The sequence below is a fragment of the Heloderma suspectum genome, chromosome 6 (genome assembly GCF_057233095.1).
Source record: "Heloderma suspectum isolate Gila_16-S chromosome 6, 16-S_ref, whole genome shotgun sequence".
NCBI lineage: Eukaryota > Metazoa > Chordata > Lepidosauria > Squamata > Helodermatidae > Heloderma > Heloderma suspectum.
In genome coordinates, this window is record NC_139463.1 from 26,729,154 (window position 1) to 26,756,314 (window position 27,161).

The window sequence follows — 27,161 nt, forward strand, 5'->3', positions numbered from 1 at the left end:
CATGACTATTAAGATTTTGAGTCTATCTTATCCCAAATGTTCTGGCTTAGGAAAAGTTTAGAATTCTTCTCCATCTCCAGCACTACCGGAAATGATGGTGCCCTCAGGAGCTGGCTGTTGCAAATCATCTCACAGCAGTTATTGGTTATATGACAATTGCAAGAGCCCAGGCTAAACTCTCATGCTTCAGTAGCCACAGGCTAGCTGACTGATGTGATACAATTCTTCTTGAAAATGAAGGGAGCAGACTTGCAGCAGCCATTAGTTCTCAGGCTGGTGAGAAAGTGCACAAATGTCTTCTCATTTCTGATGTCATAGGGCAGCTATGGCTTATCGTAAAGAGTCATACTGGCTCCTCACACACTTGGCTTCAGTTCAGACTGGTCAGTTACATAATCTTTCCTACCTATCTTACCATTCAAGGCCAGGTTTGTCCATTCACTGGTGTACGGAGACCTAATGATAGATTTCAATGTACCATATATGGCTCAGCTTGACCCATGAACTGGCAAATCTATATCTGTAGATATGAAGTATGAGGAACACACTCGTAGATGCTGCAATTTGTTTCTCCTAAGTCATACCAATTTTGAATTCCTGAACTGATTATTCAGGCTTATTTTGAAGCAGAAAACAAAGTCAGAACCTCTCTCTAGACTTGTGGCTGACAAAATGAATGCCATATGTGCACACTTGTTAGGAGAAGAAAAGTAGAAAATAACCTTACCTGATATGCCCTAATAAGAGATTGGACGGCAAGGTGATCTTCCACCAATTTATCTACATTTGGCTGTGCTTGAACCAGAGACTGTGCATGTGTCAGTGTTGATAGGCTGGTACTTAATGGAGGGGGGCTTTGGTAAGCAGTACCTGGAGCAGCTCCAGCATTGGCGTTGCGAAAGAATATGTCCCATGACTAAAGAAAAGAAAAATAAAAGTTCATTTTAGGGAATCACATCTTCAACAGCTTAATATCTTTTTCAACATTAGCTTGACATTTCCTTCTATCGTTCTTTTGTACACAATGCTAGAGATATTCATAATATAATCTCCAGTAGACTTGAGTCCTACAGTCTCTCCCACCACCACCCCTTCTCTACCTGGAGGCCATGTCATATGATAAGAGCAGCAGCACTTGGGAAAATGTTAACCCTTACCCCTTCCATTGTCTTCCTGATCTGAACTTCTACACCAATCTAATGTTAGCTGTGCTAGGGAAAAACAGAAATACCTGCACCATCATAGTATTTTTCTCCTCAGAAGGACTAACAATAGGTTGCAGTGGTAATGGTGTGGGGTTGGGATTTGGATCAAGAAAATGACATGAAGAAAAAGGGTTAAACTTCTCCTTAACATCATTGGTCTTATCAAATTCAAACTCTTCATTGCTTTTGAATAAAATAAAAATATCAGAAGACCTGTAGTCATGGATCTTTTAATATATAGTTTGGCCCTCGGGTTCCCTTCTGATGAGGGTGTTGGAGGGAGGAGCAAGAAAGAGAGGCTCAGAGACACAGCATCTATTTTTTCAGTACCTATGTGATCAGATTTTTTTCAGCCCTGCTTCTGAAATATGAACTAAAACTAAATGTAAAAGCAACGTATTCACTCACTGTTACCATCTTCTGCTTTTACGGCACAACTCACAACTGGGTCTTTTGTAGGTTGTGGAGTGTGATGAACAAACCCAGATCTCTGGGCTGTTTGGGGATTAAACAACCCAGAGGTTAACCCATGGTATGTTGTTGGATTGTTTTTGTAGTCCAGGTTAGCACGTCACATTACACAACCTATGAAGGAGTGGATCGTGGGTTATGGGGTAAAAGGTAGAAAGGTATGTGTACTCGTGCATGACAAACCATCAGTTTTTAAAATGATGGGTTGTCATTACATGCAAACAGGGCCAATATTTTACATTCAGTAACTCACTATTTGACATTGTCCCAACTGTTGCCGGTTAGGAAATGGTAACAGTGTCCCACATACGGTTTATTCAATTTTTAGTAAAATCTCATCTCTTCTCTCTAAGGGGCATATAGCAACTCAAATTTAGCTGCTAACTGTATCATTAGCTATTATAACCTTACAGTTAACTTTGTTACATTCATCCACAAGAAAAAGTCTGAGGACAGCCTCAAAGGGTATCTACACAGAAAATGTGTTATTTTGCTTCTCAGGGCAGGGGGTTGGTGGTCACATTTGGAGTTTTGACAGTGTTGTGGTTGCTCCCACAAAATGCCTGTTATGGGGGCGGGGGCACTTGTCCATTCATAAAATAGTTGCCATGGTGGGCATGGCCAGTCACAAAACACTCATTTTCCAAAAGGCAAACTGGTGAGAATAAAATAAAAGCAACTTGCCCAAGAACCTAATTACAAGGCAGAGCTGGGGGCTGAGTTCCAAATACAAAACCACTATTTTGAACCTAAATAAAGATGGTGCTGGAAAGGAGCACTTTGGTTTGCAGCACGCCAGCCTCCCAGCTATTTCTGTTTGTTTGTTAAGCAAAATCTTAAGAAATAAAAATCAGGAAGGGCACAGAGCCTAGAAGGAGCCAAGACAGGTGTCAGCAGGCATATTGGTGTCCATGGGCATATGTTGGAGACCCCAGGGTTAGATACACTGTTCTACCCATGCCATTCTAGGCTGTGAGTCTGGCTTGATGAATAAGCCAAGGTTAATGACAACAGGTACATTTAAGATGCGACACATAACAGATCAATGTACAACCATTCATTAGGGTGTTAAGTGCCTCTCATTTCAGTGACCTAAAAAGCCAAAGGAACCTATTCACTCCCTCACCAACAGTCAAATATGTCTTGGTGGAGTTAGTAACCTGCACCATTATCCCATTACTAAAATTACAGAAAACCCACCCTAAGCAAGAAAATTCTTAACAATGGCCATCAAGTACAGCATGACATGACTGAGAATATCTCATTCTATTAAGTGGCTTATGAGTGCAAAAAGGGGTGGGGGAATCAACTCACCCCAGGGAGAACTCTGTGCATCCAACACTCACTCCAGGTAGAACTCCACGCACCCCACACTCACCCCAGTGACAAGCACACACACCAAAGCACACACAGATGACTGCTAAGCCCTCCCTTATTACTCCCAGCAAGAACTGGTTCTATCCTGCTGCCACCCAACTCCCATCCACCCCTTACCAGGCAAATGGCAGCATCCCTTCTTAAATCTGTGAAGCTCCAGCCAGTGCACCCACCATCTTGTGACCAAGACCAGGAAAAAAAAATGGTGGACCTGATCTTCAAGGCTTGCTATGTCTCTTCTTTAAAAAAAGAAGAAACCCTATAGGCTATTAGCATCCAGCATGGACTCCCATCCTTGAAGTAAAATCTGGATTCTGCACATGCACAGGAGAGCTGAATCAGAACCATTTTAAGCAGCAATGTACAGCTTTCCTCCCAGATGCCCTGCCTCACTGATAACTCACTGGGGAACAAAGCTAACATGGTCAGTACTAGCCCAGGAAACAAGAGTTCCCAAAACTGATGAGAAGACCAGCTCAGGCAAGTGTGGCAGTTGGTGTTCTGAGCTTGCAGTCATCAATAGTAGTAGGCATTTAGGGAGAGGCAGGGGAATAGTGACTCCTGCCCATATTATAGTACCACACATGACATAGCCTTGTAGGACAGTTTTGGTTTTTAAAAGTGTTTTAAAATTATAGTAACAAAAATGAACAAAAGCAAATGTACATACAATAGTAAGTTTGAGAAAAAGACATAAGGCTATAAATGAGTCTTCCCCAATGTGGTGCCCCAATATGGTGTTTTGGACTACAACTCCCATCATCCCATGTTTGATGGCGATGAGAAAGAGGGACTTCTCGGTGGCTGCTCCCAGGCTACAGAACTCCCTGCTGAGGGAGGCTAGATTAGCTTCCTCTCTGCTGTCCTTCCAATGGCAGGCAAAAATGATTTTATTCAAGCAGGCATTCAAGCATGTATGCTGGTCTATTGGGCTGACTGCTGTTTTATTCTGTTGTTGTATGTTTTTGAACTGTTTTAAATGTATTTGTTTTATTATTGTTTTAACCATTTATTGTATTTCTTCTTCTTATGATTGTTAACCACCTTGAGCTATTGTTTTTTGGATGGAAAAGCAGGGTACAAATCAAATAATCGAATCTTTCACCATATTAGCTGGGGCTGATGGTAGCTGTAGACATGTGGAGGACACCATGTTGGGAAAGGCTGCTGTAAGTTGCCTTGAAAACTGATGTTTGAAAATGAGACAACTTCTTAATAAACCTGTTTCATTTTTAAAACATCTTGCAAAGTTAAGTTAATTTTGTTAATAAAGTGGTATCCCCAACTCTTTTAAGCCATTCTGAGATTTGTGGGAATTGTGATCTTATACCATTTCATCAATTTTTTTAAAAGCCCTCTTTTTAAACAAATTAGGGTGGTTAAAACAAAAAGGGATTGTGAAGCGCTCCAAAAGGATCTCTCCAAACTTGGAGAATGGGCATCTAAATGGCAAATGCGGTTCAATGTAAGCAAGTGTAAAGTGATGCACCCTGGGGCAAAAATTCCCAACTTCAAGTATAGCCTGATGGGATCTAAACTAGCGGTGACCAACCAGAAAAAAGATCTTGGGGTTGTGGTGGACAGCTCAATGAAGATGTCAACCCAGTGTGCGGCTGCTGTAAAAAAAAGGCAAACTATTAGAAAAGCAATTGCGAATAAAGCTGCCAATATCATACTGCCCCTATACAAAACTATGATGCAACAACCTGGAATACTGTGTACAGTTCTGGTCACCACACCTAAAAAAAGATATTGTAGAGCTTGAAAAAGTGCAGAAAACGGCAACTAAGAATGATCAAGGGGCTGAAGCATCTCCCCTATGAGAGAAGGTTGCAATAGCTGGGGTGGTTTAGCTTAAAAGGAGGGAAAGGGGAGACATGACAGAGGTCTACAAAAATATGCATGATGTGGAGAATGTGGATAGGTAAACATTTTTCTCCTTCTCTCAAAATACTAGAACCTGGGGTCATCCTATGAAGCTGATTGGTGGGAGATTCAGGACAGATAAAAGGAAGTACTTCTTCACACAGCACATCGTTAAACTATGGAATTCGCTACCAAAGGATGTAGCGATGGCCACCAATTTGGATGGCTTTAAAAGGGGGTTGGACAAATTCCTGGAGGAAAAGGCTATCGATGGCTACTAGTCTTGATGGCTATGTGTTACCTCTAGAACCAGAGGCAGTGAGCCTATGTACACCAGTTGCTGGGGAACATGGATGGGAGGGCGATGTGCGCTCATGCCCTGCTTGTGGGTTCCTGGTCGACAGCTGGTTGGCCACTGTGTAAACAGAGTGCTGGACTAGTTGGACCCTTGGTCTGATCTAGCCTGGCTCTTCTTATGTTCTTAATATGCAGAAACTACCATCCTGTTTTGCTTCCAATCCGATAGGCATGGGAACATCCAGGATGAGTGACAGAGGGATAGTAGTAAGTACAGCATAAAAACTGGTTACAGTGATAGTCATCCAACCCATTTTGGGAGACAACAAACACTTGAATGGGGGTGTATGACCAGCCCTGAAAGAAAACACCTTATTCCCTGGCAAGTGTACCTTGGGAGCTCATATCCATTTAATACTGTAGAAGTATCAATCCTGTCTACATGTTACTGAAGCTATTTCCAGCACCTTCTATTTATGTAAACTGTAAGCCACAAGATTGCACAAGGAGAATTTTAGGACAAGATCCAGACATGCAGCAACACAGGCCTTGATAACAAACGACCACATGACTAGTTCTATGGATCCAGTGGAGATTTGGATGTGTTTCTTGAATAAGCCTTGCCATGCCAAATAGCAAGCCTCTTTTGAAATGGAGGTCAAGTTCCATAAACCATTTTTGATGACACAGGGACCTGTTGTTGAAAGAAAAAAAAAAAGAAGCTTCTGCTGACTTGCCCAAGCCTCAGACTTATCTGAAGCAGCTCATTGGATCCTGGTCATAGGCAATTTTCAGATACGCAGATGATACCACCCTAATGGCAGAAAGCGAAGAGGATCTAAAGAGCCTCTTGTTGAGGGTGAAAGAGGAGAGTGCAAAAGCTGGTTTGAAACTCAACATTAAAAAAACGAAGATCATGGCACTTCCTGGCGTATAGAAGGGGAAGAAATGGAAGCAGTGACAGATTTTACTTTCTTGGGCTCCAAGATCGCCGCAGTTGGTGACTGTAGCCATGAAATTAAAAGACGCTTGCTCCTTGGGAGGAAAGCTATGGCAAACCTAGATAGCATAGTAAGAAGCAGAGACATCACCTTGCCGACAAAGGTCCGTCTAATCAAAGCTATGGTTTTCCCAGTAGTAATGTACGGCTGTGAGAGCTGGACTATAAGGAAGGCTGAGCGCCAAAGAATTGATGCTTTCGAACTATGGTGCTGGAGAAGACTCTTATGAGTCCCCTGGACTGCAAGGAGGTCAAATCAGTCCATCCTAAAGGAAATCAACCGCGACTGCTCATTGGAAGGACAGATACTGAAACTGAAGCTCAAATATTTTGGCCACCTAATGCGAAGAGAAAAGTCACTGGAAAAGACCCTGATGCTGGGAAAGACTGAAGGCAAAAGGAGAAGGGGATGGCAGAGGATGAGATGGCTAGATAGCATCACTGATGCAATGAATATGGACTTCAGCATGCTCCGGGAGAGAGCGTAGGACAGGAAGGCCTGGTGTGCTATGGTCCATGGGGTCACGAAGAGTCGGACACGACTGAACTATGAACAACAACATAGGCAATTCAAACAACACACATATGAGTATTTTGGCAGAGATGCATCTTATTTCATTTGCCAAGGCTCCAGAGGAGGACTCACAACAGTCTTAACATAAAATCTTTACCCTCTATATTGACACCTATTTCTCAATAGACAAGTCATGAATGTGGAAGTAACTGATAAGTTACATTTGTTTAGTACTGTTCTTCACCCACAGGACGAAGAGTATATAGTTCTCCAAAATCCAATAAGCCTCTCCATCACTCCCCTATCAATTTTCCTTTCTTGGTTTAAAAGGCAAGTTTTATGAAAGTGCTAAAAACTGCTACAGCAACATGAAAGCCATAGCTGAGCTTACATTCTTATACCTAGTACAATGTTTTTTAGTATGATAGACTCATGGTTACAGCAGTGCAAAGGAGTAGATTTCCAAAACAAGCAGAATGTTTAAACACAACACAATGCCACAGTAAACAATGCTCAGTCACTACAGTGTCACCTGGAGTATAAGAGACCTAGGTTACTTGCTTGCATATGTCTGGCTGCATTGTTGGTTTAAGCTAACTTGAAATACAGCAAGTCCTGTGCATATAATATTTTTCCAGACAGAGGAAGTATGCAGCATAAGACACAAGCTGGGGCAGGGCAGGGCATTTTCTTCAATCAATCACAGAAGATTAAGAAAGACCAAAAACATTTTGTCATCACCTGAAAGCACTTTACAATGTTGCTAGATTTTCTAACAAAGAGAGGAAAGTATGACTCACTTGTTAGAACATTTGAAGGGGAAAAAAAGAGTCAAGGGTGCTGGTGGAGATATAGCCATCTTACAAGAGGACACCCTTCTGTAGTTCTTGTTAAAAACTTTTAACAAGATGAATGTGCAGTTTTAAACTGCTGTATCTTGTCCAAATATATGACTGATAAGATTTGAAAGCACTTTTGTTGTTAAGGGCTGCTGATCTGGTGCATATAAATATACTAGAGCAAATGAAAGCCAATATATGACCTATGCTCTACTTAATTCAAATATGGGCAGGATGACATTTTCCAACTCACACAACTGTTAAGTGATCACCACTCTAGAAGCTTGTAAATCAGATTAGATTCGTAGCCTTTCCAGGCAATTAAAACCATGCTGGATTTTAACTTTAATGCTAAACCTGCAATAGCCTCATCCCAACAGAAGTGCAGTATCTGTTGAGATTGTCCAATAAACTGAACTGGTAATTCCCTCATATATCATTCCATGGACAAAGGATGGTACCAAAAGGCTTGAAGAAGGGAATTAATATGACACAAAAGCTTTCTCTCGACAATTGCTGGCTTTCAGGAACAAAAAGACAAATGCAGCTTGCAAACACTTGGCTACCTCTTTGGTTGAGCTGACTCTTGTATGCCCCTTTAACTATCAAATGTACTATTAAAAGTATAACTGCTAAGCATTTGCTAAGTTAAGTAAAAGCAAAGCCACACATGTTTACTGGAAGCATCTTCATACAGTGGCTGAGAATGTCCAGAGTGCCTCTGTCTTACTGTTCTGCTTGGAAATCCACCTTCAACAAATGGATTTTGACCATAATTATCACTGAAACATATGCCAATTTGACCATGTCTGAATACCCATATGAAAGTTCAGTTTTCTAATTACTAAATCTCACACCAGTTGCCTCAATGACCAGTGACATTAACATTTATGATTAAATGGGCTCATAATATCCAGTGCCATATATGCATGCTACAGTACTCATTTTTAAGAACCCAAATTCTTTACTATGTGAGGATAAAATGGAGAGGAGGATGATAATGTAAGCCGCCTTGGGTTCCTTGCAAGAGGAAAAAAGGCGGGATATAAATGAAATAAATAAATAAATAAACAAAACTATACTGTCAACAAGGTTTCTTCTGTCATTTTAGTCAAAGCTCCTTCCTTCACAACTGTCAGATTATAATTTGTCATGGGGTTTGCAACAACCATGTCAAGTAAGTTTAGCTGAGAGATGGCAGGCTAGTCACCTGCAGTGCAATCCTTTAATATCTACTTAGAAGTAAGTCCCATTGCATTCAATGAGGCTTACTCCCAGATAAGTGTGTATAGGATTGCAGCCTTATTTATTTATTTTTATTTATTTATTTCATTTATACCCCGCCTTTCTCCCTCTCGCAAGGAACTCAAGGCGGCTTACATTATCCTCCTCCTCACCGTTGTATCCTCACAACAACAACCCTGTGATAGGTTGGGCTGAGAGTCTGTGACTGGCCCAAAGTCACCCAGTGAGCTTCCATGGCCGAGTGGGGACTAGAACTCGGATCTCCCGACTCCCAGTCCAGCACTCTAGCCACTACACCACACAGCCTTAGTCAACTTTGAATTTAAATAATATGACACCACCCCAAACTCCTAAAATAAGGCCTGTAGAACTCTTGCCTGAGGTTGTACTAAAACATGAATACCAATAAATATTTAGATATAGCAATCTCCAAATTTAGGACACTCTCAAGGAAAGGCTTTACCATGATTCTTTTTCAGCTAAATTTGTGTTTCATTGTGATAGCCTTCCAAGATTGATAGCTGAGAATACAAATAATTGAGTTACCAGATAAGGATGTTAGTGGGTATATACAGTTACACATACTTAAGCTTATATGTGGTGGGAAACCAAGGGGCTGCCAATGGCTTAATGGGAAATATGGGTTTTGAACTGTGGTGTGATGAAAGGTAGTGCCATAAAGTGTCCTATGAAGCAAAGGAGAATGGGCAGCATTTTTTGAGAGCATGGGAGAACTTCTGGTGGTGAAGAGTGTTAGAGGAGAGGGCACAGGCCAGGATGCATTAGGAAACAAAGGGCTGAGATATAGGGTGGAGCAAGCCTGTTGAAAGGCTCAGAAGGAGGAGTTTATACTAGAGACAGGAAAGACAGTAATGGATTTGTTGAGGAATATCACATGGCCTGAATGATATGAATTATTTTGAGGTAGGGTGGAAATCTGGGGCCTTCAGCCTAGTTTCATATAGGGTGGCATAGTGAGTATGCTATGCAAACCTACAATGCTGTAAACTCCACCCATCACTGGATCTGGTTCCAAACACCATCAGCTGCAATCTGATTGACTTTTCCTATAGACTGATGGCCCTTCATAGGAAAAGGTTCCCCACCCCTCACTGAGAGCTAGAGGCCAGCAATTTGAAATGGGAAGGCCAGGAGGAACAGAGTTACATTAGTCAGTACTGAGGATAATCAGAACATGAACCAGATTTGGCTGATGGGTGGATTTTCCCAGTGTTGTACAGAGAGCAACATTATGACTTGACAACAGAATGAATATGGGAATCAAAGAAGGAATCAAGGTAAAGCCAAAGCTTTGAGGCTTCTCAACAGGGTGTATGTCAACAGAAGAGGAGATAAATTGAGAAGTCTTGGAAGAAAAGATCAGTTTAGTCTCAGACACTCTAAATTTGAGACAGTGATGAGATATCCAAGCAGAAATATTGGAGGCAATTGGAGATGTGAGACCAGATGAAGAACTTTAGAGACCAATAACAGAATCCTGAAGAATACCTCTATAGAGAGGGAGAAGAACTTATCCCAGTGGAAACAGTGAATGAGCGATTTGACAGAATGGGCAAGTTCGCACATCATGCTAAGCCACCCTGAGAATAAACTATGATGGGTGGGTGGCTTGTCCATTACTCCTCACAGATGACTGCCAGCTTGGTGGTGGCTTGCTGTGGCTTGTTCCTCCCTCAGTCATCCCAGCTGCTGTTGGCACATATCCTGGGGTCTTTGCAACAGAAATCCTTGTTCCCTACATCAGCACCGTTTCTGCAATTGTTCTGCTGGGGTTGGCAGCTCACAAGGGAAACTCCCCTCCCTCTATATCAGATTGCCTCTATATCAGATTCACAAACTTTTTATTTTATTTTTATTCTAAGGGGTCTTGTGCAAGTGTGCAGGACCCCAAGACTGCCTGTCTGCTGTTAAGCCCAGTATAGCCATATGCCCCTCTTGTCAATGTCCTTGAGAAGTTTCACCCTCCACTTTGCAAAACTCCCACCCCTAAAGCTCCTTTTTTTCCTGCAGCCACCAGCCTTTCGGTTTCCCACCCACCTTCATGCTGGTTGGTCTCCATTGCTAGCTGTTAGATATGCATAAAGTTTACAGAGCAATGAGCAGGATCGCTAAACATATGCAAATTTCAAGGCAGAGCAGAGACTGAGGGGATAAACATATGCAAATTTCAAGGCAGAGCAGGGACTACATGGGTAAACACACAAATTTCGAGGCAGACAAGTGAGGTGGATCACTAAAAATATGTAAATTTAATGGCAGAGCAGTAAAACAGAAGGGACAATTATGCAAAATTCCTAGCAGCAGAATAAAAAAATAAAATAAATAATATAAAAAACAATTGCAAATGCATTCAAAACACTCCCCAGTGTACTTTCTTCAAGATTTCTTAGGAAACCTTTTAAAAATCCATCCTGAGATTGAGGGTACTGAGAAGAGATGAAGGAGAATAGTGAGTTCACTAGTGATATCATAAGGAGGCAGGTATTTTTGCTGCTCTCACCAGGTGGTTCTCTAGCCGTTCCTGACAACCCACAATAAAGTTGTCCAGCCGGGCTCAGACGTCACAACAACCCATTTCAACAATCCTATTACAAGCCACTGGTTTTCAGGGTGGCTTGTTTCGAAAAACAACACATGACAGAAAAACCGTTCTGGGTTCAGATGTCATGCTAAGCCACCTGGCAACCACCCACGATAATAACCCACTGTGGATGTGTGAACCGAGTTAACAGGAAGAGAACAGGGTTGAAGAAACTTAGGGCACAGAGGGAATGAGGAGTGTAATGGTCGATAATATCAAAAGTGGCAGAGGGGTTGAGGAGAAAGAGGGAGTAGACTTTTCTATCAGACAATGAGATCATCAGTAATTTCAGGGAGACAGCATGCAGGCAGAAGTCACATTTTAAAGCGTCAAAAGAGGTGCTGGAAGAGAAAAAAATCAAAGCAGCCAGAATAAATAGCACATTACAGTAGTTTGGAAGTTAAAAAGTAAAATATTTGATAGTAGTTTGAATGATCAAGGGAAAACTATTAATGGGGGAAGTTAGAGCATGGTACAAAAGGAGTCCTTTTGTTGTTTAGAAGGGCTGATGTGGAAGGTTGAAACAGACAAGGCAGATGTCTGACAAAGAGATACTGGCAAAAGAGGAAAGCTGGAGGGAGGCAGAGAGATTGTGGTATATTGATGTTATCACTGAAAAGCTATATCCTGGGCAGAAAGTGTGAGAGAGCATTATTAGAGCATCAAAAGATAGAAAAAGAGGCATAATAATTGTTAGAATAGGTACACATCAGGATTTTGTAACAACATTGCTTGGCCAGGTAGGTGGCAAAAGAGATAAATGTCTTTCCCCTATGAGGAAAGGTTATAACATTAGTATAGAAAAGAGGCGAGTAAGGGAAGACATGACAGAGGTGTACAAAATTATGCATGATGTGGAGAAAGTGGAAAGGGAGACATTTTTCTCCCTCATAATACTAGAATCCAGGGTCATCCTATGAAACTGATTGGTGGGACATTCAGGACAGATAAAAAGTAGTACTTCACAGAGTGCATAGTCAGACTATGGAATTCATTACCACAAGAGGTAGCAATGGCCACCAATTTGGATGGCATTAAAAGGGGATTCGGCAAATTCCTGGAGATCAATGGCTATTAGCCCTGATGACTATATGTTACCTCTAGTATCAGAGGCAGCATGCCTATATACACCAGTTGCTGGGGAACATGGGTGAGAGGGTGTTGCTGCACTCCTGTCCTGCTTGTGGGTTTCCCGCAGGCAGATGGCTGGCCACAGTGTGAACTAGTCCATCTGCTGGACTAGATGGACCCTTGGTCTAATCCAGCAGAGTTCTTATGTTCTTATTTTATAATGAACTACTATCTGGGGGGTGGGGGAATCTCCACAGTGACAGGTTTATTTGCTCTCCACTTTGCTGCGGTTTTTACTACAGTTGAATCTGCTCCGTCTGGGGATACATGGGGCTTGAAAGCATGGATTATCCCAAAGCTAGCCTGGGGTTCTCAGCAGTTCACATGGCAGTTTACTGCAAATTGTTTGGGTGACCACCAGGTGGAGTCTCATCCACATCATCACCTAGACAGCCTGTTCCCTCACACCCACTCCCTCCCACTCTTGCCTTGTTCCGCCCTTTCTGTTTCTCTGGCCAGTGTGTATTAGCGCCTGCCTCCGCAAACTATGCCTGATTCCCCCTAATTATTTTTTATTACTGTACCTCTAAAACTGCAGTAGCGCAATAGCAGGTATAGCTACTCCTGTTCAAATGTGCTATTTTGTGATAGTGCTGTAGTGCTATGGTGGTATAGCTACTCCCATTCAATGCACAAAATGGCGGAAACAGCGGGGAAACACAGGCAGGGAAAACATTAGGGAAACACCTCTTGACTGGGATCAGTGAGGTCACAGCCAGGTGAAAGACACAGCCCTGGGCAGGAGCAAATGGGGATGGCTGGTGCACACTGCAACAAAAGCGCAGACAAGCTGAATTAAGGAAACAACAGGACTAAGAGTGGTCTAAGAAAGACCTTTTTTGGCACACAACTCTGGGGTGGCCCCAACGTCATGTGCCCTGAACAACTTCCAAATGCAGCAAACTCACGGGAAATCACTCTTGGAGACACTCCCCCCGCCCCCCGGTCTTGACACCCTCTGAAGTTTTAGCAAGATGAACAGAACTAATACTGAGATAATTTCAATTTGGGAGGGGGACGGTTCAGTGAAGCAGTAGAACAAACAAGTCAATTTGAAAATATGGAGGAACTGATAGTGGAAGCTGCAGAGTATGAACAGTAAGTGGTGTAGGGAAACAATTCTTCCAAACAACTCATAGCAACAATAAGCAAAAGCACTGGGAGTGGGGTAGAGAAGGAATGTGCAAACCAGGCAGGGGGAATTCCCCACTGGAAGGTCAGAGCCTCAAGAACTCTTTCTGTCCTCTTCAATGGGGAATTCCCCTTTTCTGACCTGTACATTATTTTCTTCTTTGGCGTCATCTTTGGACTATCTTCTCCCCACACTGCCACGACCACACTTGACCTTGTTGTCTTCCCCAGTTTCAGATTATTTTACAATGAAAAGTGGGTAAGACATTTTTTAAATAAATAACAGAGTGGCCATGGTAGAGGGTGAGGCAGTCAGTCCAAAGGTAGAAACCAAATGAAAAGATTAAGTGAAGGAGGCAGGAGACAGCTAGGTAAGAGGAATCATCAACAGGCATGTTTTAAGCCCTGCCTCCATTTTTGTGTTCTCCCCTCACACCATCCCTAGCTGAAAGCAGCTGGCCTGAGCAAGATTGCTGCTTGAGCATCTTCTGCCACCACCCTTCCCAGCACTAAATAACAAGATACTCCAGGGGCTTATATATTATCACAGAGACCTCTGGAGAGTATCCTCTTTTTTCACTTTAATTGGGCACCTGCTAGTGGGAAGCAACATAAAATTTCTAATGGCAACCTGAACATTGGAAATGCAAGTGTTTCAACACATTTCATACATTGTTAGTAGTTATGTCAAAAATTACAACTCTATAGGAAAACATAATAGAATAAGACAAGTTACAAAATATAGTACAGTGAGTCATAGACTGAGCTACAAATCAGATATCCCAGGTTTGAATATCATCTCTGCCATTAGCTCACTAGGTGGCCTTAGCCAAACCATCATCTTTCAGCCCCCTCCTCCACCTGCAATATAGGGATGATAATACTGACCTACCCTACAGTGGTGTTGCAAAGATTACAAGACAATGTGTGCAAAGTATTTAGAACATTCTAAAGTATTGTTGTTACTTTGTTGATTATTTGAAGGAAAATACTGAATCGGTAATAAAGATACTGATACTTGTTAAAAAAAGGCAGAGAATGCCAGATGTCCAAATGAAAGTGGAAATTACAGAGGGAAAACAATATTGATGAATTTGATACATGTTTGAAATATGAGAGTAATTGGCCTTGTTCTCATGTAATGTTAACCAGTCATTTATCTGTTTGTTGCATTTATATCCCGCCTTTTTTCCTCCTTAAGGAACCCATTTAACCCATGGTCTGTTGCCCTACCCAGGGTTTGACTGGCAGATGACTGAACAAACCATGGTTCATTTTCTTAGTCTCTGGGTTTGTTTCCTCCTCCTTTGCCTAATCCCTCCCTGTATGCCAGATGCCTTTGCCGCACTGGAGTACTGGCACGTAAAGAGGCTGGATTTTTTGCCCGCTGCCTCTGTAGCCTAGCAAAACAACCTACAATTCTGGATTTGTACATAACAACCCAGAATTTATAAAAACCATAGTTCACAATCCAACAATAAACCCTGGATTCTCTTCATGGGTTGTTCATGGTTAGCAACCCATAGTTCTGGGTTTGCATGTAACGACAACCCACAATTCAACAAACCATGGTTGATCCATGGTTTGCCATTACATGCAAACTAGATCATTAACTTTTAAAGTAAATGGGATCTATTTATTCATTTAGCAATCTATATAATGACTAATCTATTGTTTAATTATTAATCTTAGAAATGTATGTAAGATTTCAACCACAAAATATGAAAATCTCTTTATGAACATCTCCTCACTGTAGACAGAAGAGTCACAGAGTCAAAAATAGGCAATAATCTTTGATGCTGTCCTTCAGTGTTCACACAGTTCCTCTGTCCAGATACCCAAAGATTAGGGTGGGGGAAGCGAGTTACACTCAGAATATTGTCCTACTAATTACATCTTAATCTCTACAGCACTTTAAGGATGTGTACAAAGGACATGTTTTCTGAGAGATGGAAGCAAATTTTGTCCTTGCTTTCTTGAAAGCGGTATCTTTTTGTCTGTGCAGTTATTATTGCGCCAACCAGACAGTGCCCACGTTCATCAATGAGCATTTACCTATTTGCCATTTGAGCCCATAGGCAAGAGAATAGCACAAGGTTACACTTTTATCTTACAGCAATTGGCCCAACTTTTAAAGAATGTTCTGATTTTTAAAAATAGCTCTGAAGGGTACATTCCCAACCTTGCAGCATACACCAGACTAAACAACATTCTTGGTGAAACTGCAGAATGATTGTTTTGTTATTACCAGAAAGATTTGTATAGTAAAGCTGGGAGTTCAGATATAGCTTTTGAAAACAACGAGCATTTGTTTTGTGCACAGTGCTTTAAATTGTATACGCCATTAAGGACAGCAAACCACATTACGCACTGCTGCTAGGATTTCCTGCAGCAATCGTGCCAGAAGCAATGCAAATGCATACAAGTTTCCCAGACACAGATGCATCAGTGCTTAATCAGATGCAAGCACACAGATGCATCAGTGCTTAAGACACAAGCACACACATGTATTCCTGTCACACCCCACATGTTTGTGTACCAGTATATTATCAGAGTTTCCTGCAGGAATCATAATGTTTAGTGCTGCCTTAAGTTCCTTTGTTCACTAGGATTCCATTACCAGAGGTTATTGAGCAATATGGATTAGTTTAGACTTCAACTGGACAGTTATCAAAAGTCAGTCAATGTAAATTATAGATGTGTTTGCTTTGTTCTGTGCTACTTCCAAGCTCTCTGCACTACTTGACCACTTCACTTCCATTTATTTAATTTATATCCTGCCTTTCCACTAAAAATAGCTCTCAAATGCCATTTAAGTTGTAATAGCACTTGTCCTTGAACTACCTCAAACCTGGTCTTGTGCCAAACCTTCATTTGCCCAATAATGTTATGTCATTGCCTTGGTAACTCTGTCCAGTCCTAGCTAGTTGTACAGTGAGCCAGCAGATCTAGTTTGTATGCCAGCATTCTCCGACCTTCAGACAAGTCACCCGACTTTCATTCTGTCTTATCTCAAGAGCTGGGGACTACTTTCCCTGAGAAAGGTTTAGAGATCCTATGTGGTGTTGCAACCATCCTGAGCTGTGAACTCACAGCAGCTCAAAGTTTTGAACACACAACAATTACCAATACAGTCTGATTGGGCTGAAACGTATCAAGCTCTGTGTCAGATAGGTTCCTTCCCATGGATATGTTTAACAGGCCTCAAGTCCAAGACAAAGTATTTCTCCAGAACGCAGGAAGAAACCAGTTCTAATGGAGGTGGGGCCTATATTTCTTAGTTTGCAAACAAAGCACCAGAAAAAAAGGATCAGCTATAAACCTCAGACTTGCAGTTTAACCTCTCTGATGTGTTCATGGAGCACAGAAATGAGGTTACTATAAATAGATTAGTAATCACCTCATCACTGCACCTCATGCTGGTCCTTGAATGTGGTTTGTGTTTACACAACAATATAAACAGAACCAATCTTAATGCTTTTCTCCTATCCAGAAGGAGACCCGTCTCTATTACTTTAGAAGGAAAGCCAACAGCAGCTCAGCAATCCCGCAGTGGAACACCCAAGGAAAGCAGCTCATCCTTCTTTGTGTCTGGAGTTGGAGCCATGAAGATAATTCCTCAGCAGGAAAGGTGGCCATAAACGTGTTCAATTCATTCCAACGTTGACTCTTGCACCAGTGTCGTCCTTTGTCAGCCAAGTGCTTTTAGTTTCTGCACAACTGAAACTGATTCATAAGGATGCCAGGATCTTCTTCGAGATGGAGTCCCTACACTGACAAACTGCACTTACCTGAAAAGCCACAGCACTAAGACTTGAGCACCCAAATGTAGAAGAAAAGGCTTTATTCTAGGGAGGCTGCTCCTTACCTTATGTACACTTTTGGGATTTTCCAACCAAGCATAGTACATTTCCTCCACATAGTTCGAACTAGTCCCACTCAAAAATGGCTCAGCAGCAACCGGTGCACTATAGCACCTAATTTGTTGAAACGTCCTTGGCGCTGCTGGCTTGTTTTGAGAAATTGTCTTAACAGTCTGTGAGGCTGTCAGTGGCCTCAACTTAGTAGCACAAGTCCTTAAGTGAAACATTTTTTGTTCTGTAGTGACAGGTTCCTGTTGGGAGAAGAATAAAGAATGATTTAGCCATTGAAGGTTAACATGTTGCAAACATAATAAACTTGATCTGACTTTACTATCAGTTCTGATATCTATACTAGAGTTCCATAATTAAGGTTCACTTTATATACCAGTTCACTTCAATGTTCACTTTATATACCAGTAACAAAGTAAGGCAAGCAAACAAACCTGTTGCTGGAGAAATAAAATGGCAACTACAGTGTTAGCTCTTTTTGTAACCAGCTCTGTTGAAGGACAGTATATTAATCTTTTAAATCAATACATAAGATACAATGCACAGTTAAGTACACCAAAGACCAATAATTCTGATGAATGCAAATCTTCGTTGGATTGTGATAGTGAATCTGTGAAACTCTTTAACCAATTTGATTGGCAGATAGAAGGGAAGATGCTGTTGATGAAAATTGACTGATGACACTGGCCAGTGTCAAACACTATTAGCCAGAGTTAAGAATTACAATGCTGGATACCTGTAGGAAAGTCAGTTCACTTCTAAAGTAAGCCCTTTTCTAAAATAAGCCCTAACAGAAACTGTGGCAATTACACCCCTATCAACTGCTACGCAGGCAGAACAGAAAAGGAGACATGCTGGATAAGATCAAGAATCCCTCTAGTTCAGCATGCTGGACTGCCATTTGCCTCCTAGAAAATAATGAGCTGCCTTACACTGAATCAGTCTGTCTACTCTCACTGGCACTACCTCTCCCAGTCCTGCTATCTTTTAACCAAAGATGCCAGGTACTGAAGCCAAGGTCTTCTGCATGCAAAGCATGTGCTGTATTCTCTACAGACTGCTGACCTCCCCGCATCCAACTTTTACCACTATAACCAGTCCATGTTTTCCCCACAAAGAAACTATGAATCTAGTAATCAGCTGAATGCCATGCTGTTCTTTGGTGGAGCAAAAGCCAGAATTCCAAATTCAGACTTCACACTAAACAACCCAGGGTCGGGACTCGGAGCATCCATGGGTTGTTTAACCACTTCTACCTGCAGGAGGAGTCAAGAGAGCTGTGTGAACTAGAATGTTGGCTTGATCATGGTAACCCAGGTTTTTTTTTAAACCCCAGGTTGCTGTGACATGAAAACCAGGCCAACGTTACACTTTGGAAGATCCAGTTACAAGTATGGGAGCCCAAGTGCAGTAGAAAATTTTATCAAACCTTTGATTAAAAGAATCCTGAGGAATGGGGAGATTTGGAATAGACAACACTACATTTCACTAATTACTACTTAAAAACCTCAGCTCTTCTCTTGATCTTCATTTTCTACTGCTCAGTTTTCTAAAAGTTAGAAAGTATTAAAACAACCCAAGTTGCTTGCAGATTAATTCTGAAGATTTTCTCCTTCAAAATAGCCTCTGATGGTCTCAAAGTAGATTAATGCTAATAACAGCAACAAAGTAGTCAGCAAGCAACATATTTAGGTCACACCTGATGAATGCAAAACATTGCACAAGACTCTGTTACTGGAATTTTTTACTAGAAAAAAAGCTCTATTACATAAACCCATCTTGGAGACATTATTCATTATTCCACTCCTAGTTAGAAAACACTGGCAAGTTTTATTAACAGTGCCTCCCTTTTCTTTTAAAATCAATTCTGGCTGTATAATTCACCTAAGTTAATTATATTCATGGCCCAGTTCAGTCTAGCAACAGCTGACCTATCTAATCCCCTTTTTGCTGTACTTTTAAGTCACTTCACAGAACTATGAGAACTAAGCTAAAGGAACATAATGGTTAGAAGAGGATCAAGAATATTCTTTTAAACAGCAATATGGAGAAATATTGTTTCCCTATTACATATGCTTCAAAAGTTCCTGTGATGAGTCATAATAAAAGGGAACAAAGACATCAGGAACCTGCCAACCACTCCTGAAAATCTCTTCCCCACCAGGAACTTACCTAAACTTTAAATGAAAGAAAGTAGGATCTAGGAAATGTTATTGTGAGAGATGTTATTAAAAAAACAAAGATGCGTTTGGGGACAAGTCACTAGTTTAGACAGTCTGTACATAATTAGGATCTCAGTCTGAGAATGTGGAATCTTAGGAAAGGAGTAAATTTTAGTATTAAGGGAGTGAGGAAGGTGCATGTGTTGAGGAGGAGGAATAAATCCAGGGCTGAAAAACTGAGACATTTTCTTTTGATAAGAAGCTACCAACATATGGACAGAAGAAAAAAAAGAAAAGAAAAAAAGGACTGCTAGAGCTCATCTCTCTCTGGGTTAAAAGAATGCTTGGTGAGCTTCCTTTTAACATTGGTTAAATGAAGATACCTCTATAAGGTTCACTAACTCACTTGGTGCTTCCAGTGATGGCTCCTAGTGCTACCAGTCAAAAGGCATTGTGCAGCTATTCCTTCTTTTCCTCAACAGATTTTTTTTTTTGTGGTAAGCAAATAAGTGGTGGGAAAACATGAGAGGGTTAAAGTGGAAGACAATATTGTCTCCCCCCGCCCCCCCCCCCCAGTTCTATGAAGAGGCTGGGGGATTGCACAGTATAAGCTTAGGGTAGCATGCAATACTACTGCTGTGCCTGTTTGTGTTACACCAACAGGACCCACTGTTAGTACAACAGGAAGCTAATGTTTCTTAGAGCAATACCCAGAAATGAGTTGAAACACTCATTTCTGGAATGGGACATCCCTTCTATTAGCTCTGCTGACCTGTTCTGTTCTGGAAACAAGGGTTTCGGGTCATTTCCAGTTGTTTCAAAAGGATTAGCTTCCTGTTGCACTGGTAGTGGGTCCTGCTAGCGTTTGGGCAACACTGGATGGTGTATCAATACCCTCAGCATACTGTTAGAACAATTAGTACTGTATCACATCATACAGTGTTGTATCAAGATGTATCAGTGCATAGCAAGAACAAGCTTATTTTATAGCGTGAGGAAGGACAGTTCAAAGTCTATGAGCCAAGAACTTTTCTCACCAGTGCAAGAGATATACAAAGAAGCATAAAAGCCAATTCAACATCCAGCAGCTCAATATACTTTACCTGAGGCATAGACCAATTGACAGTCACTTTATCTCTCTTACTCAAATAAATCAAGTGTTTCCATATATGAAGCATTTGCAAATGTATCCTGGCCCTTTAGGTCTGATCGTCTTTCAAAATCGTTTGCATTAGGGTTGAAAGGCACTAGTCATGAATAGCACTTACAGGTAGCTATTGCCAGTAAATACACAACTTCAAAATGAGAATTTCTGCTGTTTCTAGTTACAAAATATTTATAGCACTTCAAAAGTTCACAGTCATGATAATTAACTGTAATTAATAATTTTGAAACATGATGTGGTTGTATTAAATTCAGGTATCATTTAAGAGCTCTACTCTTCTCTTAAAACTGAATCCATGACCAACTAACAAATACACCGAGTTAAACTGCTCAGCTTTTAAGCACTTCACAAATATTATAATAAGCCTACTTTTCTTTAAAAGAATGAATTATAAGGGCAGAGCCTTTAAAGCTCCCTTGAGTTTATGGAAGTAGTTTCATGATGTTCTTGGATCTCAGTCTTAAATACATGACCTAGCTGGTGTCTTTGCATATGTACAGAAAGCCAAATAAAGTTTCCAGTTGCCCCGCTGATTCTCAGATGTCATAGCGCAAAAGGCACTTGAATTGCATGATCAAATATTTTGGAGTATTCCCCTAGGTAATGCTCTGCTAGTTGCAGAGCAATCTGTTTTCATTGTTCTTGTAACCAGTTAGTAAGCATGCTTGTTCTGGAAATCAATGATTTAAATTAGGGGGCTTTCTTGGCAAGTCAAATCATATTTAAATCAATCCACTCTGCCACAGTCTGGTAATTACAGCTTGGGTGGTGATTTTCCTGGCTAAATTCTTTGAAAGGATGCAATTAATCTAAGATGGGAATGGCTAACTTTTTTAGCCTGCTCTAGCATGACGCCACTGTTCCATTTTACAGCTTGGTTGAAAAATTTTTACTCCCCTCTTCAAGGTGAATAGGCATCTCTCTCATTGTCATCACAGAGGCCTCTAAAGTGACCACTAATTACTCAATAGGTAAGCCTACTAATAGAAGCGTCCTGGGAAGAAGAGCTGCCTCGCACTCCCAATCTGGCACCTCCTGCCACCAAAAAACCCAGGATGTGGGTCTAATAAAGTCCCACAGACTTCCTCATTCATACTCGCAAAGCTGCATAAAGACAGGATATGTGTTCCAATTATGACTAGAGATAGGGTTGAATAATTGCTGCCTTTAATGTCTTCAAAGAGAGTAATCACCGCTTCCATGTCTCATTATACTTTGGTACATTTACCCTGAGCACAAACTAACTGAACTAGAACACAGTCCTATGGATGTTTAGACAGGAAAAACCCCCATGCTGGCTGGGGAACGCTGGGAGTTGTATGACTTTTTTTCTGTCTAAATATGCACTGGATTGTATCCTTTATTGCAAATGGCTTCTGGAATCACCAGGCTCTTTTACCAACAATATATTTTCTCCACTCCTTTCACTGTAACATCTTCTACTATGAGGAAAAGTTTTGTGAAATTCAAAAAGCTAGTTCATAATTTTATTATTTTAATTAGTCCTGATACATATACCACTACTGTGTTTGGATTTTTAAAAAAGGACAAAGAAGGCTGACTGCATTTTCCCTATAAGATATCCAGCCCCTCCTAAATATACTAGAGTTCATACCACCAGGTGATGCAGAAGCCCCTCCTCCTTACTGCAAATGCAGTTGATGATGGTAGTCCTGGCTCCAAGACACTTTTAAGTTGTATCACATAGATGTCAGCTTGTGTAAATTTGTTTCATGGTTCACCCTGAACCCTGTGTTGCTCCTAACTGAAACTCTCTGTGACTATGTGTGACCTCACTTCTGCAGGCATAGGAAGCAAGGGCTGTCACTCCTGCTATTTCTAGCAAATGATACATACTGCAGTTAAAAACATAGGCTGCCACTTATAGAAGAGTGTTCTTAATCTTATGGAATATGACAACATTTACTGGGATCAAATAACTAGTAGTTAATTGAGCAGCATCCCAACCCTAAACAAAGTTGTCTCCAACTAACTGCACAAAAGCTGGAAACACCAAAACTTCATAAGGTCATTTAGCCAAAAATAGATTTCTCACCTATATAAACATATAAATGATTGAGAACTGGAATTCTGATTTGTAATCCAGTTTTTTTTTTTAAAGGGCAGTTATTTGTAGTGTATCTAATTTTCATGCTGACCTTTCAAACATATTCTTACAGCTTCTGTAAGCCATCAATGAAAATATTTAATTGGGAATTAATCCGTTTAACCAGCCACTAAACAAAGTTTAATAAAGTACAATTGCTAGATTCATTTAACAGCACATCAGCTGCTGTACTGAAAGTTATTCAGATATTTATTCTAAAGATGCTATTTGAGTATAAATAATATGACTACAGCTAATAAAGAGAAAAATCATTTAAGAAAAAATATCTGAAGTAATTATAAGTATGTTACATCTATACCTTTTAAGAACTAATAAATTGCACAATTTCAGTGGCTTGTCATATTTTCTATTTTCAGTTCACATAACATATGAGAATTAAAAAGGTTACTGGTGCTCCATACTTTACATGGTAAAGGCAACAGCTGTGGGTACACTGCAGATCTTATCAGCAAACACACATGGAGCAAACAAGGTACATGTATCTGAGACCTCCAACTGGTTTGAGGCTCCCAAACAGATGTACGCAGGTGCTTTAAGGCACACAGATGTTCATCCTACAAAAATGTCAAAGTTAGAAATTAGTGGAAGAAACTCTATAAAATCCATGGGGGCTGGCTGCAGGGAACTTTCTGAGTGAAAGCTTTGAGACAGCTCTAAGCCCCAATCCACCCTGCCCCCCCGCCACTCCCCACAAAGTTGCTTTGGAGGAAAAGGGAGGACTTGGCCTCTCTTCATCCCTGAACTGAATACATGGGCAGCAGTAGGGGGAGGAGGTGCTTGCAGCTCTTAGTGTTGGTTGATATCATATATAATTACCTCAAGCAGTAATCTAGAGTAATGTAATAGCACTTTTTATATCAAATGCATGTGCCTCACGTTATGTATTCCTTGTTCCTGATATGTCTACTTAGAATAAGGCACACATTAAGGCTATTCATTTTAGGCTAGTTTATACAGCATTTGAACTAATCATTATATAAAGTGAGTCACAGGATTCAGCACACTACTTATAAGCAATAGCCTAGATTTGCAACATTTTATATCTCAAGGTGCTGGACAAAATAAGCAGGATGCATTCCTGAGAGGTTTATGTTGGTCACGCTAAAGGAAGAAAATATGGGTCAATGGCAAGCTTTGATACACTTACCAAATGTGTGTCAAGAGGACTGGAAAAGTTACCTCAGCCCAAGGTGGAAAGTCCAATTTGCATGAGAAAGAATTCTCCAGTTATGACTGTCTAATGACATATACAGGAAACCTGCTGGTAGATCATATGCTTTGGTAATCCCAGGACAAAGTGGTTGAAAAAGGAGTTTATAGACTTTCCTCTGGTATCACAGAGCTAACAGCAAAGTTCATGGACAGAGCAGGCAGTAACATATTGAAGAAACTCTGTATTGAAGATCACACTGTTCATTCTTTACTTGCATTGTGACCATCTCTTCTTCCATCCAATCAGGAGTGACAATAACAGAACTGACATTTCCTTCCCTTCCCATACAGATTTTGTAGGCTGAACAGAAACTCTATATTGGATTAATGAGTACCACCACAGACCCAGGGAGTGGCTAATACTTCAGATTTAGTTGTTCTTGAATCTGAAAAAGGCCATAATCTCATGACCGCAATTCATACTACCCTAAAGCAGGAAGTCTCAGCTGATCAAGGCTAGGGTGGAAGAAGAGCATTTTGAGGTAGCTTCCTTTTTCCATGAAGCCTTTGGCACAATAATTCCCTGCTGTCCCTGCTCTTTTCTCCTATTGAAATTAAACTCCAAGTATGCGTAACTGAACGAAACGCATTTGTCCCATTTTCCTCCCCTCCCAGCAACTTCCTCTATTGTCTCTCTTATGTCAAATTTTAGATTGTAAGCTCCTTGGAGAAAGAATTTTCTTCTTGAATACTCTTTACAAAGAATTTGCTTCTTTACAAAGCACCATGCCCATTGGTGGCTCAACAAGTAAAATAATTATCTTTTAAATAGTTTCTTCTTTTAGCCGTGCCAGTACTTGCCGTCTTATCTCTACCTGTGTCCGTGTGGGTGTATGTGAATCTATAGGCATAGGGACCTTTTAGATTTAGAGTGACAACAAATGAGGGTTCTTAATGGGCTGCGTGGTGTAGTTAAGTGTCAGACCAAGCAGGTGAGACCCAGGCCAAATCCCTACCCAGCCATGAAGCTCACAGGGTGACCTTGGATCAGTCACTAAAAGAACTTAAAAGAACACCACTAGCTGCCTACTTGCTTCTTGGTCCAATTCAAAATGCTGCCACTCACCTGTAAAGTCCTAGACAGCTTAGGACCCTGAAGGAGTGCCTCCGCCCATAACAGGTTGGTATGGACAGTGCGTCTGCCCATACCAACCTGCCTACACACTGGCTGGCTGATGCCCCTCTTCAAATACTCCCTCCTTCAGATATGAGGTTAGATACAAGAAGGGAAAAGCTTCTTTAGTAGAGGCACCCCAGCTTTGGAATGTCAGCCCCAGGGAGGAGTGCCTACTTTGTCTTTTAGGGGCCAGGCAAAAACTGTATTTACCCAGGCATTTTAAACTACTTTTATTACCTTAAGTATTTCAAACTCTGACTTTTCATTGCATTTTTACCTGGCAGTTGTCCTGTACATGTTTATTGCCATTTTACTTGTTTTAATTTTTTTAAGCCACCCTGACATAATGGATGAAAAGCGGTGTACTGATGTTCACACAAACACACACACTCACTCCCTAACCTCCCTCACGGTCATTTCGTGAAGATAAAACAGAGGTGCGCGGGGAAAGGAAAGGCAGACAGAACTACGGATGCCAGCCTTGCCCAACCTGGCGCCCTCCAGAGGTGCTGGACTACAACTCCCATAATCCCCCAGCCACCCTGAGCTTCTTAGAAAAAGGGCACAGCAAAAAAGGAAGAAGTTGATGACTGAAAAAAGAGCGAAGGCATTATTTTTTAGCTTAAAAAACCACCTCATTCTTCCTTTTCAGAAGGGCAGCCCTACACAACAGCGCTTGAAGCCCTCTCTTTCTCCCGCGCAGACGGAGCCGCACTTGACCTCACGCTCTGGGCCTCAGACAGCCAGACGCCCCGCCCGGCCCCGGCCCGGCCCAGCGGTCCCCGGCCACCGGGAAGGGGGAGGGAGCGCGGCTCAGTTCTGGCGAGGCGGAGGAAGCCGGCAGGCGAGCCTCTGCCGGAGCCGCGCTCGGAACTGAGGGAACGAGCCCGGGCTTGGCGCTCGCGCTTCCACACGCGCATGAGCGAGCCGGGTGCGCGCGCACGCGCGCGCGTTCGTCTGCCTGCCTGCCTGCCTGCCTGTCGGTCTGTCCGTCCGTCCTCCTCCTCCCCGTCGTCCCATCCGCAACAGCGTCGCGCCAACGACACTCCGGCCCCAGCCCAAGCGGCTGAAACGCCGCAGCGACTGAGGCGGCGGCGCCCACCCGCCTCCACCACCAAGGCCCGGCCGCGCCGGCTCGGCCCGGCCCGGCCCGGCCCCGACCGCGGAAGTTCGCCCCTCGGGCCGTTACCTGCCAGCGCCTCGACGTTCTTCCCCCGCCTCACGGTCCTGAGCTGGGCTTGACAGCGCCACCCGCTGGCCACGCCTCTTTCGCTCGCTGGCGTCACCGGCTACGTCATCGCGCACAGCAGGCAACCACAGAGGTTTTTTTTAAAAGCGCAGAGGAGGGACTCTTTTCCCCACGCCCAGGTTGCGGGTGAGAGCGGCCAAGAGACTGAAATCCAAGGAGAAGCGCAGGGTGGGGCAACGGGTCGTTCTTCTCTCTCGCTGTCTCCCCCCCCCCACCAAAACGATCCGTGGTAACAGCAAAGACAGGGCTGCGTGCCTTTTTCTAATCCAGGCCTTCCAGCGCAATCCTGTGCATGTCTGCTCAGAACCGAGTCCCGTTGAATTCAGTGGGACTTACTCCTTGGGTGTAGGATTGCAGCCTCATTCACAGGGCTGTTGTAACTCACTCTCATACACACGCATTATGGGGCAGTGGGCTGTGTTTGCACTGGCAGGGCTATGTTTTAGACTTTTAAAAGCTAGATGATGGATTAAAAGCTAATCCACACAAAATAAGACCTGAGTTAGAAAAAGCCTGCCTTCGATGGTACCTATTGGGGCTTTAGACTCATAGAAGCATCGGGTTGGAAGGGGCCTACA

At 42.1% G+C, this 27,161-nt stretch overlaps 1 protein-coding gene across 5 annotated transcripts in view; it reads right to left on the reverse strand.

Moving 5' to 3' along the window:
• The window catches only part of OGDH (oxoglutarate dehydrogenase), a 71,480-nt gene extending 44,853 nt beyond the window's left edge, over positions 1-26,627 (reverse strand). For 3 of the 5 annotated variants that reach the window (XM_084803878.1, XM_084803882.1, XM_084803880.1), the window contains exons 1-3: positions 26,524-26,606; positions 17,547-17,792; positions 728-916 (exon numbers count right to left, since the gene is read on the reverse strand). In XM_084803878.1, the coding sequence (XP_084660004.1) occupies positions 728-916; positions 17,547-17,768 (411 nt within the window). In that variant the 5' untranslated portion in view covers positions 17,769-17,792; positions 26,524-26,606. Of the gene's footprint in view, positions 1-727; positions 917-17,546; positions 17,793-23,406; positions 23,429-26,523 lie in introns of those variants that run through there. The other 2 variants (XM_084803881.1, XM_084803879.1) reach the window with 2 other exon arrangements.
• Positions 26,628-27,161: the final 534 nt, after the last annotated feature.